The 15,353-nt window shown below is 37.2% G+C and overlaps 1 protein-coding gene across 15 annotated transcripts in view; it reads left to right on the forward strand.

Moving 5' to 3' along the window:
• The window catches only part of znf536 (zinc finger protein 536), a 374,641-nt gene extending 369,783 nt beyond the window's left edge, over nt 1-4,858 (forward strand). For all 15 annotated transcript variants that reach the window (XM_055208275.2, XM_055208283.2, XM_055208292.2 and 12 more), the window contains one exon: nt 1,699-4,858. In XM_055208275.2, coding sequence (XP_055064250.2) covers nt 1,699-1,952 — 254 coding nt within the window. In that variant the 3' untranslated portion in view covers nt 1,953-4,858. The remainder of the gene's footprint in view (nt 1-1,698) is intronic.
• Nucleotides 4,859-15,353: the final 10,495 nt, after the last annotated feature.

The raw sequence follows: 15,353 nt of genomic DNA on the forward strand, positions 1-15,353 counted from the left end.
TTCTGTATGTGTGCTTAAACTGTTCTCAAAAAGTGTTGCGGAGGATGAGAACATCAGGCATGGACACATCATTTTCCTAATTTTTCTTCATTATTATTATACATGAATATTCAGTAAATATTTTTCTGTCATCTAGTCTAGCAAAACATCCATTTATTTTTTTTCTTAATATTTTTGTGTTAATTTGATTAATTACAACATAACGCATGTTCAAACACAGCCGGACACATTGCTGTAATGAGAATTTCAGCAGAAAATGAGATAAAATTTACAATTATAAATTCTTATGTTGAAATCACACATTGTGCAAGGTAGAACACAGTATTGTGTTAATTCTGATGCTTTTTAATGTTATTATATTACACATTTTAAAGCTAAAATCATTAGTGCCGTGGTGTTTCAATGGTTTCGTGAGAATACCCTTATAATAGTATTTCAGAGGTACATATCAGTACCAAAAAGTGCATATTTGAACCTCAAATGTACTTATTGGTACCCAATACATATCTGTACCTAAATGTTACATATAAGGAAACTTTTAAGGGTAGGGGAGAGCGGGGCACAAACTAACGCTTTTTGTTTTTGGCTCAATCATTCAAAAAAATATTTGAGTTTGATTAATTATATTTTTACACAAGAAACACACACATCTCTGCTACAAATAAACATTTGAAGTTTGTTTCTGGTACTTACCATTCTTGGACAATTACACCAAACGTGACAGAAGTCCAAACGTTACAACTTACCCCATAGGTGGGGTTAATTGTAACAGACGGGGGTTAGTTGTAACACTTGCTAAAAATTAAGTTTGCAGGCAAATATTTCAATACTATTTGTCTATATACTTGAAGTGGATGTTGTTTATATGTCTGTCTATAATAGGCAGGTATCTACACTATTCATCCCTCATCTAACCGTAGTTCAGTTATAAATGGATGTCTAAATATGTGAGAAAATCTTCGACGTGACCTTATTTAATCAATATTAAAGACATGAACAAAAACAAACTTTGACACACAATTTTTGATAAGAGAGGCACAATTATTTTGTTGGCAGCCAGCAATCATTCGTGTGTAGGCTATTTAAAACAACGGCAAGAATCACGCTAACGTTAGCTGTTTCCATAAGAGCTGAGTAAAAATATTTTTGAGCCTGCCAAAAAAGTTGCTAAGAGCTGCAGACATATTTCAAAATGATGTTATGTTTTAGTCAACAAGACACTGATTAAAATGACATAACATTGGTTTTGGTATCTTACACACCCAACTCAGAAACTGAAAAAAAAACACATGATGAAAAAATTTACTTACATGCCACCAAAAATGTCATCAATAACTCTCTGGAAAAACATTAAACATTTCCATACATTTGTGAAGTGTTGTCTTTTGGCAGCGTGACAACAATACAGAAAAAAAACAAGTTGCTCAACCCTGTGCAACAATGTAAACGATCTTACAATTAACCCCGTGTTAGTTTGTGCCTCGCACACCCCTACTGCTCCATGACAGCTTTAGGAATCATTATTTCTGATAGAGTATAAAACATTTTTATAAAAAAACACAAATTATTATTTACAAATGTATATTTTTTAGTGAATAAATTGTTTTTAGGAAATAAAATGTTTGTACTGATATGAGTTTGACAGTATACACAGTGCTGGTATGTTTATAATGATGTTGCTTTCTCTTACACTCACAGGTCATGGAGGTCAGAGGCCATTCCAGTGCCGGTATTGCCCATACAGCGCCTCTCAAAAAGGCAACCTGAAGACCCATGTTTTGTGTGTGCACCGTATGCCCTTTGACAACAGCCAGTACCCAGATCGGCGCTTCAAACGTTCCCGCATGGACTCTGATGTTACTGTGAACTCAGAGGACGGGAATCCTCCCTCTTCTGGACAGGGGACCACAGGAGAAGGTATTTCTGGTGATATTCCTCATTCTCTAGAGTGAAACAACATAAAGCTTAATCCAGGATTCTCTACGGACCTTCAGGGGTTTGAAGTTGTGTGTGTGACAACTTACTAGACACCACATCCTATGGCAGTGCTTCATACTAAAACAAACATACATATGAAGAATTGCCTCATACAACACCCAGAAAACTACAATGACTATTATTCTATAGTGTGTTTGAATCAAACCCCCGAATCAACTCACTAGGGTGTTTTGTGAAGCACAGGGCTGAGATGACAAAGCGGAGAAACCCGAATCCTATTTCTAACAAGTCTGAAACTAAATATACTGCTTTTATTGGAACTGCCTAAAATGAGCGCAGAAGGGACATTGCCGAAGAAAGAAAAAAATGACAATGTAAAAAAAACACTGTCATTAAATTCCTCCGAGTGACTTTTGTCCCAAAAATAACGCTTTTATCAGAAAAACGATCCGCGTCAATGATTCCTCGACAGTTAGAAGGAAAAGAAAGATGGAGGGGAGATGTTGAGCGCACCCTTCACGAACATGACACCACCAGTGGCCATTTGCCCAGCGCCACTGACGCACAGGGATGGAGCGAGCGGACGGAGGGATGCAGATCGTGAAATGGGGGGCGGGGATGGGGGGAGACTTGGTGCCAGCCTGACTGGAGCTGTCATCACAGAGGAAATCAATTCAACCCCCCTCCCACCCTGCTTCCATTCAACCCCCCCTCCTCATTTCGCCTCCTCACTCTTTCACAACACGTCAAGAGAAACCTTAGTCGTCCGTACAGCCGGGAGGGTCAGCCTCAAAACTGTTTGATGACTAGTAGCACTTCCTGTCAGCCTCAATCATTCCTATTCTCTCTTTCTCCTGTGACAAAAAAAAAACAATGGTGGCCAATAACTTTGCAAAAAAATTGTTTTTTATTCTCGTGCAGTTTGGAATGTAATTTGGGGTGACAACAAAGTGGGGAAACACATTAAATGTGTTTAATTTCCATTCAACACTTTCCTTAATGACTAAAAAGTAAGTTGGTCTCGATGACGGTGCTGCTTTCGATCTGACTGGTGGACATTAGGTAAAATGTACAGATGTACAAGGAAGGGCCAGTATAAATATTTAGCAAGAGGCTGAATATGTTATCTGTTAAGTTGAACTTGAAAATAATATGAAGGAACTGTAGCGCTTTGTGGGGTTTATTGACTACCTTCTTTATAGAGCTCTTGAGAAGCAGCATTATGAAGGCAAACTGTAGATATGAAGTATATAGATAATCACTTTTACTGCTACCTGTCTGTAATCTAAACTTCAGGCATTTATTGGTTTGTTGTTGTTGTTCTCTACTTTTTAATACTTGATTTTGTACAACTTTGACTTTGGTTTCTATTTATGTTTTGTGGCCCCATTTTTGTGTACTTGTTGTCCTAAATGTTCCTCTACTAAAGGAGATTAACAACACGGGCAGTTTGGATGGTATGAAATCAAGCCTCTTAAAGAGCAAAATAAAATGTATCAACTTTCATTGTACTTCCTTTTGATGAAGCATAGCAGGGGTTAGGAGGTAAATAAGTATGGTGCGTTTTTCTTTCCCGTGTAGGGGGTTAGAGATGCATGGGTGGGGTGGGGGGTGGATATGAATGTTTTGTGATAAACAGAAATGATCCGGACTTTAAGAAAGTCAATATCTTCCTGCTCAGCACAGGAAAGCTCAGCACTTAAATCCCAGGGCCTTACGGCTCCTCTATTCATGCCAGAGGGAGTTTAGAGAACTCACAAATACCCATCTCACTACACAGTAAATAAAAACATAAACCCTTATCAGAGCCCTAGGACCACAACATCTCAAGAAAAGAAGATAGAGAGTCAAATATTTAAGTAAAAAACAAATGATGTGGTCTAGAGAAGTTTAGACAAACTCTAGAGGCTTAGTTTATTTTTTATTTACCATAACACAAAAATACCCAAAACGATTGTAATTTTTAGTCTATATTTGTTTTTTTCTGTTTTAGAATAGTTCTCACTGCCTTAAATAGAGTCAATAAATTTAAATGCAACTATTTGTATAAGCTGTATTGGGGGGGGGGCAACATCTCAAATAAACGAAATATTTTGTGACTGCATTCAGCTTTAGAAGTTTCAACGCACTGTGTTTCTGGTGCCTGTCAGTCGCTTGCTTTTCTTGTGTGTATGTAAGTGTGTGCACCTCAAACTAAGTATATAATAGTGAATAAAAAAGTAAAAAAAATCAAAAAGCATTCCATTCACTGCACTTTTGCTTCTGCTTTTCTTTTTTTTCTTTTTTGTTATATTGGATCATTTTGGAGCTCTGAGACAGGCAATAATTCTGTTATTGACACTGGAAAGTTTTAAAAATATATATTTCTATTTTATTATTTTGTATTGTGGTTGTTCATCCCATAAGTTCAGGTGCTAATGTATTTACTGTATGTTACGTCCCCATAAAATAATAATAATAAAAAAATAAAAAACAACTTCATCAGTAGCCAGATAATGTCCACTGATACTGTCACTTGCATATTTTTGAGTTCTACAATATTGTACAATATTGTGATTCTTGGAAAAACAAAATAAAAAAAATCATGTCAGTTTTATTTCTCTCTATAATATTCTATGTGATCATGAATTGTCCAACTGTATACTGATAAACATTCCTAAATGAAGAGTATTTCTATATCAGAGATGGTGCAGAGGAGGCTAGAGGATTATATTGCTTCTTTTATGCTTTTAACAAGTAGATGACTTATTGTATTTAAGGATTATTCCTGGTCTTTATTTATTATCAAAGATCTGAAAATATTCTAAAGTATCAAATCATTTTTTTTTCAGCTATAGCTGTTTACTTTTTGCTGTTTAGAAGTTCTAATGTCTTTAAAGCAGTACAGTTTGATCCAGTGTTTTACGCAATAAAACCTCTACCTCTAAATCAACGTCTTTGCTTCCTTCATCAAAAACTGATGTTAAAATTTGTGAAAATTTTTTGTTGTATGTTTCTTACTTAATAATAATAATAATAATAGTAGTATTAATTGTAATTAATATGAATAATTTCTATTTTGTTTGGGTGGAAGGTTATTATATATAAGGTAAAAAATGGTTGTTAAATATACTTTTTATGTTTTTTATTTTTTCCCCCTAAGTAGGGGTGCGCGGGGCAAACACTAACACAGGGTTAGTTGTAACACGGACTGTTTACATTGTTGCACAAGGTTTAGCGTTTTGCTTTTCCGGTACTTTTTTCACGCTGCCAAAAGACGATCTCCAGCAAATTATTGTAAATGTATAATGTTTTTCCAGAGAGTTATTGATGAATAAGTGTTTTGGTGGCATGTAAGTACATTTTTCATCTTATGTTTTATTTTCAGTTTTTCAGTTGGGTGTGTAAGATTCCAAATCCAATGCATATTAATCAGTGTCTTGTTGACTAAAAGCATTGTTTTGAAATATGTCTGCAGCTCTTAGCAACTCTTTTGGTGGGCTTGAAAATATTTTGACCCAGCGGGTTAACTGTAACGCTGTGTTACAACTAACCCCTCAGCACTTACGATATGAAAACGTTATGATACGCTTTACGTTTTAAATAAGCACGAATGATTGCTGGCTGCCAAATAAATAAATGTGCCTGTCTTATCAAAAATCATGTGTCAAATAAATTTGTATTCATATCTTTAATATTGATTATTGAATAAGGTCACGTCAAAGATTGAAATCCTAATGAAATGAATGGCTAAAATCAGACTTTCATGCTCATTATCTCAGAATTTGATTTTGAAACTGCAGTTACAGACTGGGTCACATATAAAAAAATGTTTTGTCATAATTCTGCTGCTTTTTCTCACATATTTAGACATTTAACTATTGTTAGTTATTGTTACAGTGGGATTCATGTCTATTATAGACAGATACTGTATATAAACAATATCCACTTCAAGTACATAGACAAAATAGTATTGAAAATTTTTGCCTGCAAACTTAATTTTTAGCAAGTGTTACAACTAACCCCCTGCCTGTTACAATTAACCCCACCTATGGGGTAAGTTGTAACGTTTGTACTTCTGTCATGTTTGGTGTAATTGTCCAAGAATGGTAAGTACTAGAAACAAACTTAAAATGTTCATTTGTAGCAGAAACGTGTGTGTCGCTTGTGTAAAAATATAATTAAACAAACTCAAATATTTTTTGAATGATTGAGCCAAAACCAAACAGTGTTAGGTTGTGCCCCGCTCTCCCCTACTGTAAAGGTTATTTGGATCATGTTAATACAGTAAGTTACCAACATGCACACACCGTTGCATAAACTGAAATACATAAAACTCAACACACTAGCAGAAAACCACAGATCTTTGTCTAAAAGTGTTTGTAGCCTCCACAGCTGCTGCCCATAGCATTTACTGATAGTGAAACTGAAAAATAGGTTGTTGATGCGCGGTACCAAAGAGAGCTTTGAACAGCACTAAATGAAATCAAATGGCTTTCATAAACCGTAATGAGCACCACCTGTAATACTGAGACCCACAAAGTCATCAACACGAGCCGCATACAAACATATGATCGTTAAAATTTAACACTGACATGCAGCAAATATGAAATGATCTTCCTCTTACCATCTCTCTCCCTTTCTTTCTCTCTCTCTCTCTTTCTCTGTATGTATATATTTCTTCTATATTTCTCATTTACAGGATGCTTTCAGAACAAAGAAAGCAATAGAAATAACAGAGCTGAAAATGAGAAGAAAAGCATGAGAAAACACAACACACAGCCCTGAATCTAAACGTCCCCAATGCTCTTATACTGTTAATGGAGAAATACAGTGTGTGGCATGTTTAATAGGCTTTATTTTTATTATACAACACTGAATAATTAACTCTGAGGCAGAGTGTCACATAGATTTATCTTTTAATTAAAATCGCGTGGTTCACGCATATTTGAGTGGTAGTGCAAATAAACGCAATATCCAAATTTATGTTTTGTTTATCCTCCTGTTAATTATCGAGAGATTGTTCGCTCTATAACCCTTCATATTTTCCCTCTGCTCGCACAAAGTTGGGAGGTCTGTATCACAACTAATAAAACCTTCCAGAAATATTTTATTAATTTATAGGTCATTTCGAAAACAAGGAGGAAAGGTGAATATTATGATCCTGCCTCATTGAAATTTCATAGTGAGTGAAGTCAGAAATAGAAATGATTGGTTTCTTGATGCCGCTCTTGACATAAGAAACCAAACAACATTTATGGAGCTTTTGTCTTTTAATCTTTTCTGTCTCTAGTTTTATTATTTGTAATATACAGTCTATCGCATACTGCGCGATGCTCTCGCTTTGTAATGACCTCATGTATCTGTATTAAACCCACCACTGTGAGTTTATACAGGTGATCTGTGATGCTAGCGTTGTGTGCCGTGGCGTGGTGTATGGGTCAGGTCTCTCATTGCTCTAATCCTCCTCTGCTGTTCAGAGATCAGCCCCTGCAGGCCCCTCCTGAGCTGCCGAGCTCTTAATTATGGCTGTTTTGTCAGGAGTTGGCAAAGGCTGTCATTTAAGCCTGCGGTCGGCCAATTATATTCTTTTTTTATGAATTGCAGGCAAAAACGGCCATTTTCCGTATATACACGCTCCTTTGTCATTACTAAAACTTCCTCGGCAAGAGAGGGTGGCGTTACCAGCCTGTTTAATTACCGCTCGTGTTCATTAAGACGCCTTAGTCTTATAGGTAGACTTTTATCAGCTTGCCATAATTGGTGCCAGTTGGTTCCCAAACGGGTTTGTTCATATGGAAGACATCACGTATCTTAATATGTCGGGTGTGGCTTCGAGGATAATAGTGGAGCTATTGAGGTGTTAGTGCAACTATGCATAAATAATCATTGCATTATAATTAATTACGATAAGCTTTTGTGTTTGCTGATGTACAGATGGCTTTGTATCTAAATTCAGTGTTTCCCTGTTCATTTTTCCACATCTATTGTAACTCGGTGAAGTTCTCTGCTAATTCTGCGCTGAAAATCCTATCACACGTCTAGCACCATTCATTGTGGGAAGCGCTTTCCGACCATGCTTAGATTACACTGGTGAGAGACAAGAGAAAGCAGGCTCGCTCGACATACTTAGAATACTAGTCTTGATACTGATCCAGAAGCAGTATTTTTTTAGTCATGTATCACTGACCCCTTTTTATCATATTCATTTGCAATGCATTAAGTAACCCGGCATGTGAAGTAAAGCGAAAACTGTATTTAATGATAAATAATTATTCTGTCTTCGGCATTTCCTGTTTTCCCAGAGTTTTCCCAAAGTTTTGCTCCTGTAGACCACGTGCTCCGAATCCCACAAACAACAGCATAATTAAAGAAAACACTGCGTTTTCTCTTTTTTTCCATCCATTTTCTTTCCAGCCGAGTGTCTGGCGTACAAACAGTTAACTCTGCGAGATAAAATATAAGATCTGTTTGGCCTGCAGATATCCATTAAAGGACAGAATGCTCTTTTCTATCACAGCACAGACGCCAGATGTTCTCCTCCATTTCTAATCATTGCAGATGTAATGGGGTAGAATGCTGCAGTTTGTGGCTTCACTGGAATGCAGTCTGTATACCGCACAGGGGAACGCCAGTCTGAGATTTATAATTATACCCCATTAATACGCTAGCATTCCACACCCGCAATAAAAAAACAAAGCCTAATAAACCTAGCCGTCGAATAGCGTGTGTCTTGCCGTTTCGGGAGTGTGTGTATCACAAGCGTGCGGGAGATTAAATGCGAAAGCATTGTTAGTACAGTGTTACGAGAGGGTCTTTATAGGAGCGGTTGAGTTGTGACTGTATAGATGTGTTTACTCCGTTTCTTTTTCCACATCGACCAGCTTGTGTGAAATTGTGCAGGTGTCCATCATTAAGGCTCTGTTTGGGGTGTGTGGACGGTGCTGAAGGGCTCCAATCACTTAAAGAGTCAACAGACAATTCCACCTGTCATCTGTCTGATGGGTTATTGACCAGAAAGAGGAAGAGATGGAAAGAGAACAAGAGAGTGTTTGTGAGAGAAAGAAGATGTGCAAAGATCAATCGTGGCCCATCTTGTCGCAGTTCTGCTTGCCCTTAATGTTTATTGCATGCTAAATGTTTGTTTGTTTATCACACACACACACACAAATGATATGAAGAGTTTGGTTGCAAAACGCAATAAATCCATTTTGACTAATTTGAGTAAAAATGTGTTTTCTATACCAAGAAAGTGACAAGATGAAAACCACTATTTTCACAAACTTTCACATAGCATCTTTAGGTTATATTAACATAAAAAATTCAAATCCATAATTTGATTTTCAAAGATTTATTATTAAAAAAAATGTTTTTTGCAAAATGCAATAAATTCACGACAAGTTTATTTTCAAAATGCTATCTGTTGAATCAATATATAAATGTGCATTCATCTTTGCCATGTTATATTCATTTAGTTGACTATACACTGATTAAAAAATAAACATTAATGTTATTAATCAAAACACTTTATTAAGAACACTGTTATTGGGCTGTCATTCTTGGGACGTCGTCGCTAAACTTTTTTGACAGCGATCAGCTGTAAAATGTTTTGGTCCTGCTCGATTTTCGTTGACTTCGAGTAAAATAATGGAAAGGTTTTCTTAAGATCCCCTGTGGTCAATGTGTTAGCATTACAGAAGCTGTCGCGTGAGAACAGCTGTGTTTTTTTTCCTCGCCACAGAAAACCACCACAGGTTTATCAATGCCATCAAAAGTATTCTTTTATTTTTGTTTGTTTGTTGATCACGAAGTACAAAGTAGATGAGAAAAACTAGTGTATTTGTGTATTCAACACGCCGCCATTGTTGTTTACAATGCGTGGAATGGTGTGCTGTGATTGGTTTAGCGGATTTATTGCATTCTGCAGAGAAGGAGGACTGCCGTTTGTCGCGTTTTGGGAAAAAAGGGAGAAAAGATGACAGAATAACATGACGGATATCATATTTTGCGTACAATTAAGAATTTACTTTTTAATACTGACCTGATACAATACTGATTTTGGTGGTAACTATTTTTTTAAATGGAGTTTATTGTGTTTTGGAACCAAACGAATTCTACCATTTCCACAATGATACAATTCAGGAACAAAAAAAATATGTGGATGTGATTTCATCCGAACTCAAACTCATGCCATTGCTTTCTATAGGATTAATGGTCAGGAACAATCAAAATCATAATTATGGTTACAGAATGGCTCAGAGACTTGAAAAATGTGTCCGGGGTGAGCTACATTCATCTATTCATTTTTATTGAGGTCTCAGTGTGAGCAGCTACCAAAATTGATTTATATCCCGTGCTTTTCAAAGTCCACGACCAAGACTTCTCCAAATGAGGCCTGTTAAGAATTTCAAATGTGCTTTTAATACGTCCTCCTTTTATTGACGTTTCAGTGCAAATCTGTCTGTTTTATTTCCGCCATTTCACTTGCCACCACAGATGTTTGTTTGAGGGTGTCGACACATTTGTGCGCGTACGTGTTTGGAGGTTTTAAGCATTTATTTTCCCTATGGGGCATCCGGAAGCCACTAAGTGAAGATGGTAATCCAATGATTTTTTCTATTTTTGGTCATTTGTGGGTCAGCTTTGATGTCAGCGTCTTGAAGAGGGTTAGACCGATCTGAAAACTGGATATGTTAGAGCTCATGTTCTGTCCTCTTTTTACCACCCATCTCATTTTGATTAATGACCCAAACATGAGAAAAAAAGCCATCGAAAACTGAAAGTGAGACAAAATGATGGCAGCTCAAGGACGATTTGTCTTCGCAAAACACCTAAAATTCTATGTTGTATAAAATATATAAGCAACCTTGATTGGACACTAGTGTACATTGAAGGGTTGCTTTTGTGTTTTGAACATTACTAGCTCCTGAAGAAGTACTTTCTGTTTCATAGCGAAACAACAGAATTCACAACAAAGTGTAAAACATGTCATTGTCTGTTGGCAGTATGCTATAACTATACTGTAACTGAATATTTTATAGGAAATATGTTGGGTATGTCTGTTAGGTTTGATTTCCAGAAAATATGCATCACATCATTCATTCTTTGATTTATGTGTTTATTTATAAAAAAAACAAAGTTTCATTTTGGTTCCTACAGTGTAGACTATTACTAAAGATTTGACATATTCAGCATATTCCATTTTTTCCTAATATAAACAAAGACTCTGGAGAGACTATCATCTCTCTTTGGGCAGACACAAGAGATGGAGAATGTGTCACCTCTAAGCAGCTGTCTGAATACAAGGCGAGAGTGTGTGCGCGCGCATGTGTGTGTGTGATGGTTGGTTGGTGTCATTCTTCAAAAACTGTGGATTTTGGAAAGAGTGTAAGGCCAAAGTAGCATCACCTGACAGCACAGCCTGCTAATTGACATTTTCATTAACACTGAATTTATATACCTATTTCTGTCTGTGATAATGACCATTTCTTGGAGAAGCAGGAAGACTGTTGACGGGCATGTGATTGGGGAGAAACTCACATAATTACAGCAAAGCCCTTTGTTGGCCCATGACACACTCCGACGTTGAACAGTTTTCTTTGGCCCTTGTTGGTGGAACGTGCAACCAAGTAGTAAGTTGTAAAGTTATAAAAAATCTTTAAGTAAATTAATTTGCTAGGTGTCTTGCTAATCAGGAATAAACTCTCAGTAGACAGGAAGCGACTCCCATTTGCATACAGTGCGGGAAAAATCTGCTATCATATGATTAGCCAAGGTAATTAAAACAGATGTAACTTAAACACGTGCTTAAGTACCGCTAATTAATATGTAATTATGCACTCATTTAGACACAAGTTAACACATTTAACAGAAACAGACGTCTGCAGCTATACTCATTGTCATTATCGAAAAAAAAGCTTTTCAATTGAGAGATAAAAACAAAGATTGGGTCTAATGACGAAAGATACAGATGCTTGATAGTTTTCACTTGAGTAGTTTGATTATGTGTGCAGATCTTAAGCACATAAAAATGATGGGTGTTTAGCTATTTTCATGACCCAAGGCCAAAGGTCAAAGGTCATGCATATGTTTGTGGTACTTCATTGCTCAGAATTAACCAAAAGTCCCCTCTATGCACACAGAGATGTTAACTAATGTGACATTTTCAATTTGGAGCTCTATGATCAACCGTCAACCACTTTCGTAAGATTAACCAAACAAACTTCAAGTCTATACTTTAAGATAAGACAACTCTTCTTCTTAAAATACTTGATGTTAAAGATATCAGGTATGTTTCACCAGTCTTATTGCATACAAACATAAATGAGACATTTGTAGGTGGCATGAGTGGTTTGGAGTCGTACCTGAGTATCTGGCCTATTGTAGATGAGCAAAATGTTTAGGAAACAGTATTTTGCCATTTGGAGTCACGCATTAGACAGTCTGTTATTAGACAGTCACTAAGCTGAATAAACTGATACGGTCCTACTCATTTCTCATCATATCACAGTATTATGAGAGTGAGTGTACATCTGTCCTACCGAAAAAATATAGACTCTTTTTTTCTAAGATTTGAATGGCAGCGTTAGACTGGAACCCCGTGGTGAGGTGGGGATACGCAGCGGGCGTCTGTCGCTCGTAAAAGAAGAGATCACCTTGGGCAGGCACGTCGGTCCGCTCCTCCATCGTTAACAGTAACGTGCGGCTGATCAGCAGCATTCCTGACAACTCCATTCAGCCACCACCTGCTGGCTGTCAATCACAGAGAGGGGAGGGGGAGAGCCGGGCGTCCTAGGGCTATTGACAAAGCTGTCGACACAGAAATGAGACGTGCCTATCAAAGGGCCGACTCTACCTTTCTCTCTTGCTTTCTCTTCTCTCATTCTGCCGTCTGTGACATTATACCTCTACAGACCAACGGTAACGATACAAATGCATCTGGACAACTTATATAGCATTCTGTTACATCAATGTTCCTGTCACTTGCGAACGCATTTGTATTTCCATTCCGTCTGTTGGAGCTGAGGTGTTTATATTAACCCTCTGATAACATAATAACATCACCTTTTGACCCGGGCTTGTCAGTCACAGCGAAAGCACAGCTCGCAGATGCTTTTAACACCAGTGACCTTGTTGGCATGGTAACACGTGCATAGCAGTACAGTTTAAGACACTGTAACAAATCGTCTGCTTTATATTAAGGCTAAATCAATATGTTTGCAGCTGCTGCACTGGTTTTCCCTCACTTACAAAAATGATCCAGTGGCTCCCCACTGGGCAACATTGGTCAAATATTTTTGGTCTTCATGTTGGCTTTAAAAGTATGCAGAAATATATTCGCATGGGGTTTGCACATAGCAGAAAACAAATCATTTGCAAAACTCTAGACTTTAAAAAATTGTAATCCATAGTTGGGAGAATTTGAAAAAAAAAACCATTGGTTGGATTTAAATTACCATATGCTGGGTTGTTTCAACCTAAAATGCTGGTTTGTGTCAATTGTTGTTTGGAACAACATTGGTTGAGCTTGTCCATAATTTACCTAACTATGGGTTGAAACAACATAACATATTTTTATGAAGAGTTCAGATGCAAAACCCTCTAAGTGTTTGATATGTTTTTTAGTATTAATCATGCTCGTAGGTTTAGTATTTCACTTTAATGGCAAAAAGTTGTAGTTTTTTTTTTACAAATGTCACTTTTCATTTATTTAATTTGTATTTAACAAATTTGACTCTTTCACTGCCAAACCCTCTATGGGGGGCATGTACACCAAAGTAAACGCTGGCTGAAAACGCCATATGATGCAGACGCCAACTATGGCAGCTTCCCAGCGTTTTTTGTTGGTTGGTTGTTGTTAGGGCGACCAAACGTGCCATTGTTCCCGGACGCGTCCTGCCAGGATTTCGGGTGCGCCTTCAGGAAGTTGTATTTGTTGACCGCATACGTCATTAAGGTTAAAAACATAAGACATACAATCGTAGTTTCATTCTTACTTTAAATTGTAACGGTTGCTTTTCTTCTCCTTTTTTGCGCAGTTTTTGCCTTTATTTAACTGTGAGTTTTTAGGAGAGGACAGGAAAGTACAGGGAGGAGAGAGGGGTATAGGATCGGCAAATGACCACGACCCGGGAATCGAACTCTGGTCGCCGAAAAGTACTAAAGCACCACATGTCGGAGTGCTGCTCACTACACCATTGGCTCTGACGTAACGGTTGCTTTTCTAAAATAAATGTGAAATAATAAACCTCAATGACGTATGTGGTCAAAAAAATTTGACTTCCGGAAGACACACCCGAAATCCTGGCCAGAACGCATTCGGGAAGAATGGCACATATGGTCAACCTAGTTGTTGTGATATCTGTCCCACCCTTCTCCACTGTGATTGGGTGGCCGCATGAGAAGTGACATTGATGAACTGAGCGTTTCACCCAAAGTTAAACATTTTTCAACTCTGGGCGCTCAGCGCTAAGTGCTGAAAGAATGCCGAGCGTGGGCACTCATCGTGGAAAAGAACTGCCAGCTGCTGGTGTTTTTGAAAAGCGCTGCACTTCCATTGTAAGCAATTGAAAACATACGTTGGCCACTGGTGTAAACGCCTTGGTGTGCACGCTCCCTAAGTGCATCCAAGACATTGTACAGTAAATAGCAGCAAAATCATTAAAGATGCAACTAGAAACATTGCAAATTATGAAGTAAGAAACTGAACCATACATTAGGGCTGTGCTCTTAAAAATGTCTATTTGAATGTATTCCTGTCTCTTGAATAGAATAGTTACAAAAAGAAAGAAACAAGAAACCAGAAAGAAAAACACAACAGGCTGTCACTTTTGCCACGCTTATTTGACATTTGCACGTAGATGTGAGCACCTTAATCACCCGCTGCTTTAATATGCTTTAAATAATGCACAGGCTCAAAACAGAACACCTGTTGCTCAGATGTGCTGATGCAAATATCAAGGGGATTAATTAAAAGTCAATTATATTAATTTGGCTTTTGAAAGGTGATCGTGCAAGATAAAGAGTGATTCTATGAGCACAGATACTCCAGCTCTTGATTTTTAATGCGGTTTTATCAGAGTCCATTAAAAGAGCTTGCACACAAGTGCCATGTTGTTTAGATGCCATTCTATGTAAATTTAATGAGCATGAGTTTCATCTTTTTAATGTGCATATATCTGTCTTATGCATAATTGAAAAAATGCTAATAACTAAAATGTTTGTTTCCCCAGCCCTGTTTTTTTTTTGTAAAGTTATGCTGTGAATCTCGCTGCTATAAAAAGTGGTGTGGTTTGTTTAATATAAGAGCAGGGCGATTTGATGCACTGATTTTTCGGTTAAATCTTACTCCAGTCAATTGATTGCAGAATTTAAAATAGAAAAAATGAAGCAATCAAATTGTTTAGGACCTAAAAAGAAAATTAAGACACAAAACA

Source organism: Misgurnus anguillicaudatus, chromosome 21 (assembly GCF_027580225.2).
Source record: "Misgurnus anguillicaudatus chromosome 21, ASM2758022v2, whole genome shotgun sequence".
Taxonomy (NCBI): domain Eukaryota; kingdom Metazoa; phylum Chordata; class Actinopteri; order Cypriniformes; family Cobitidae; genus Misgurnus; species Misgurnus anguillicaudatus.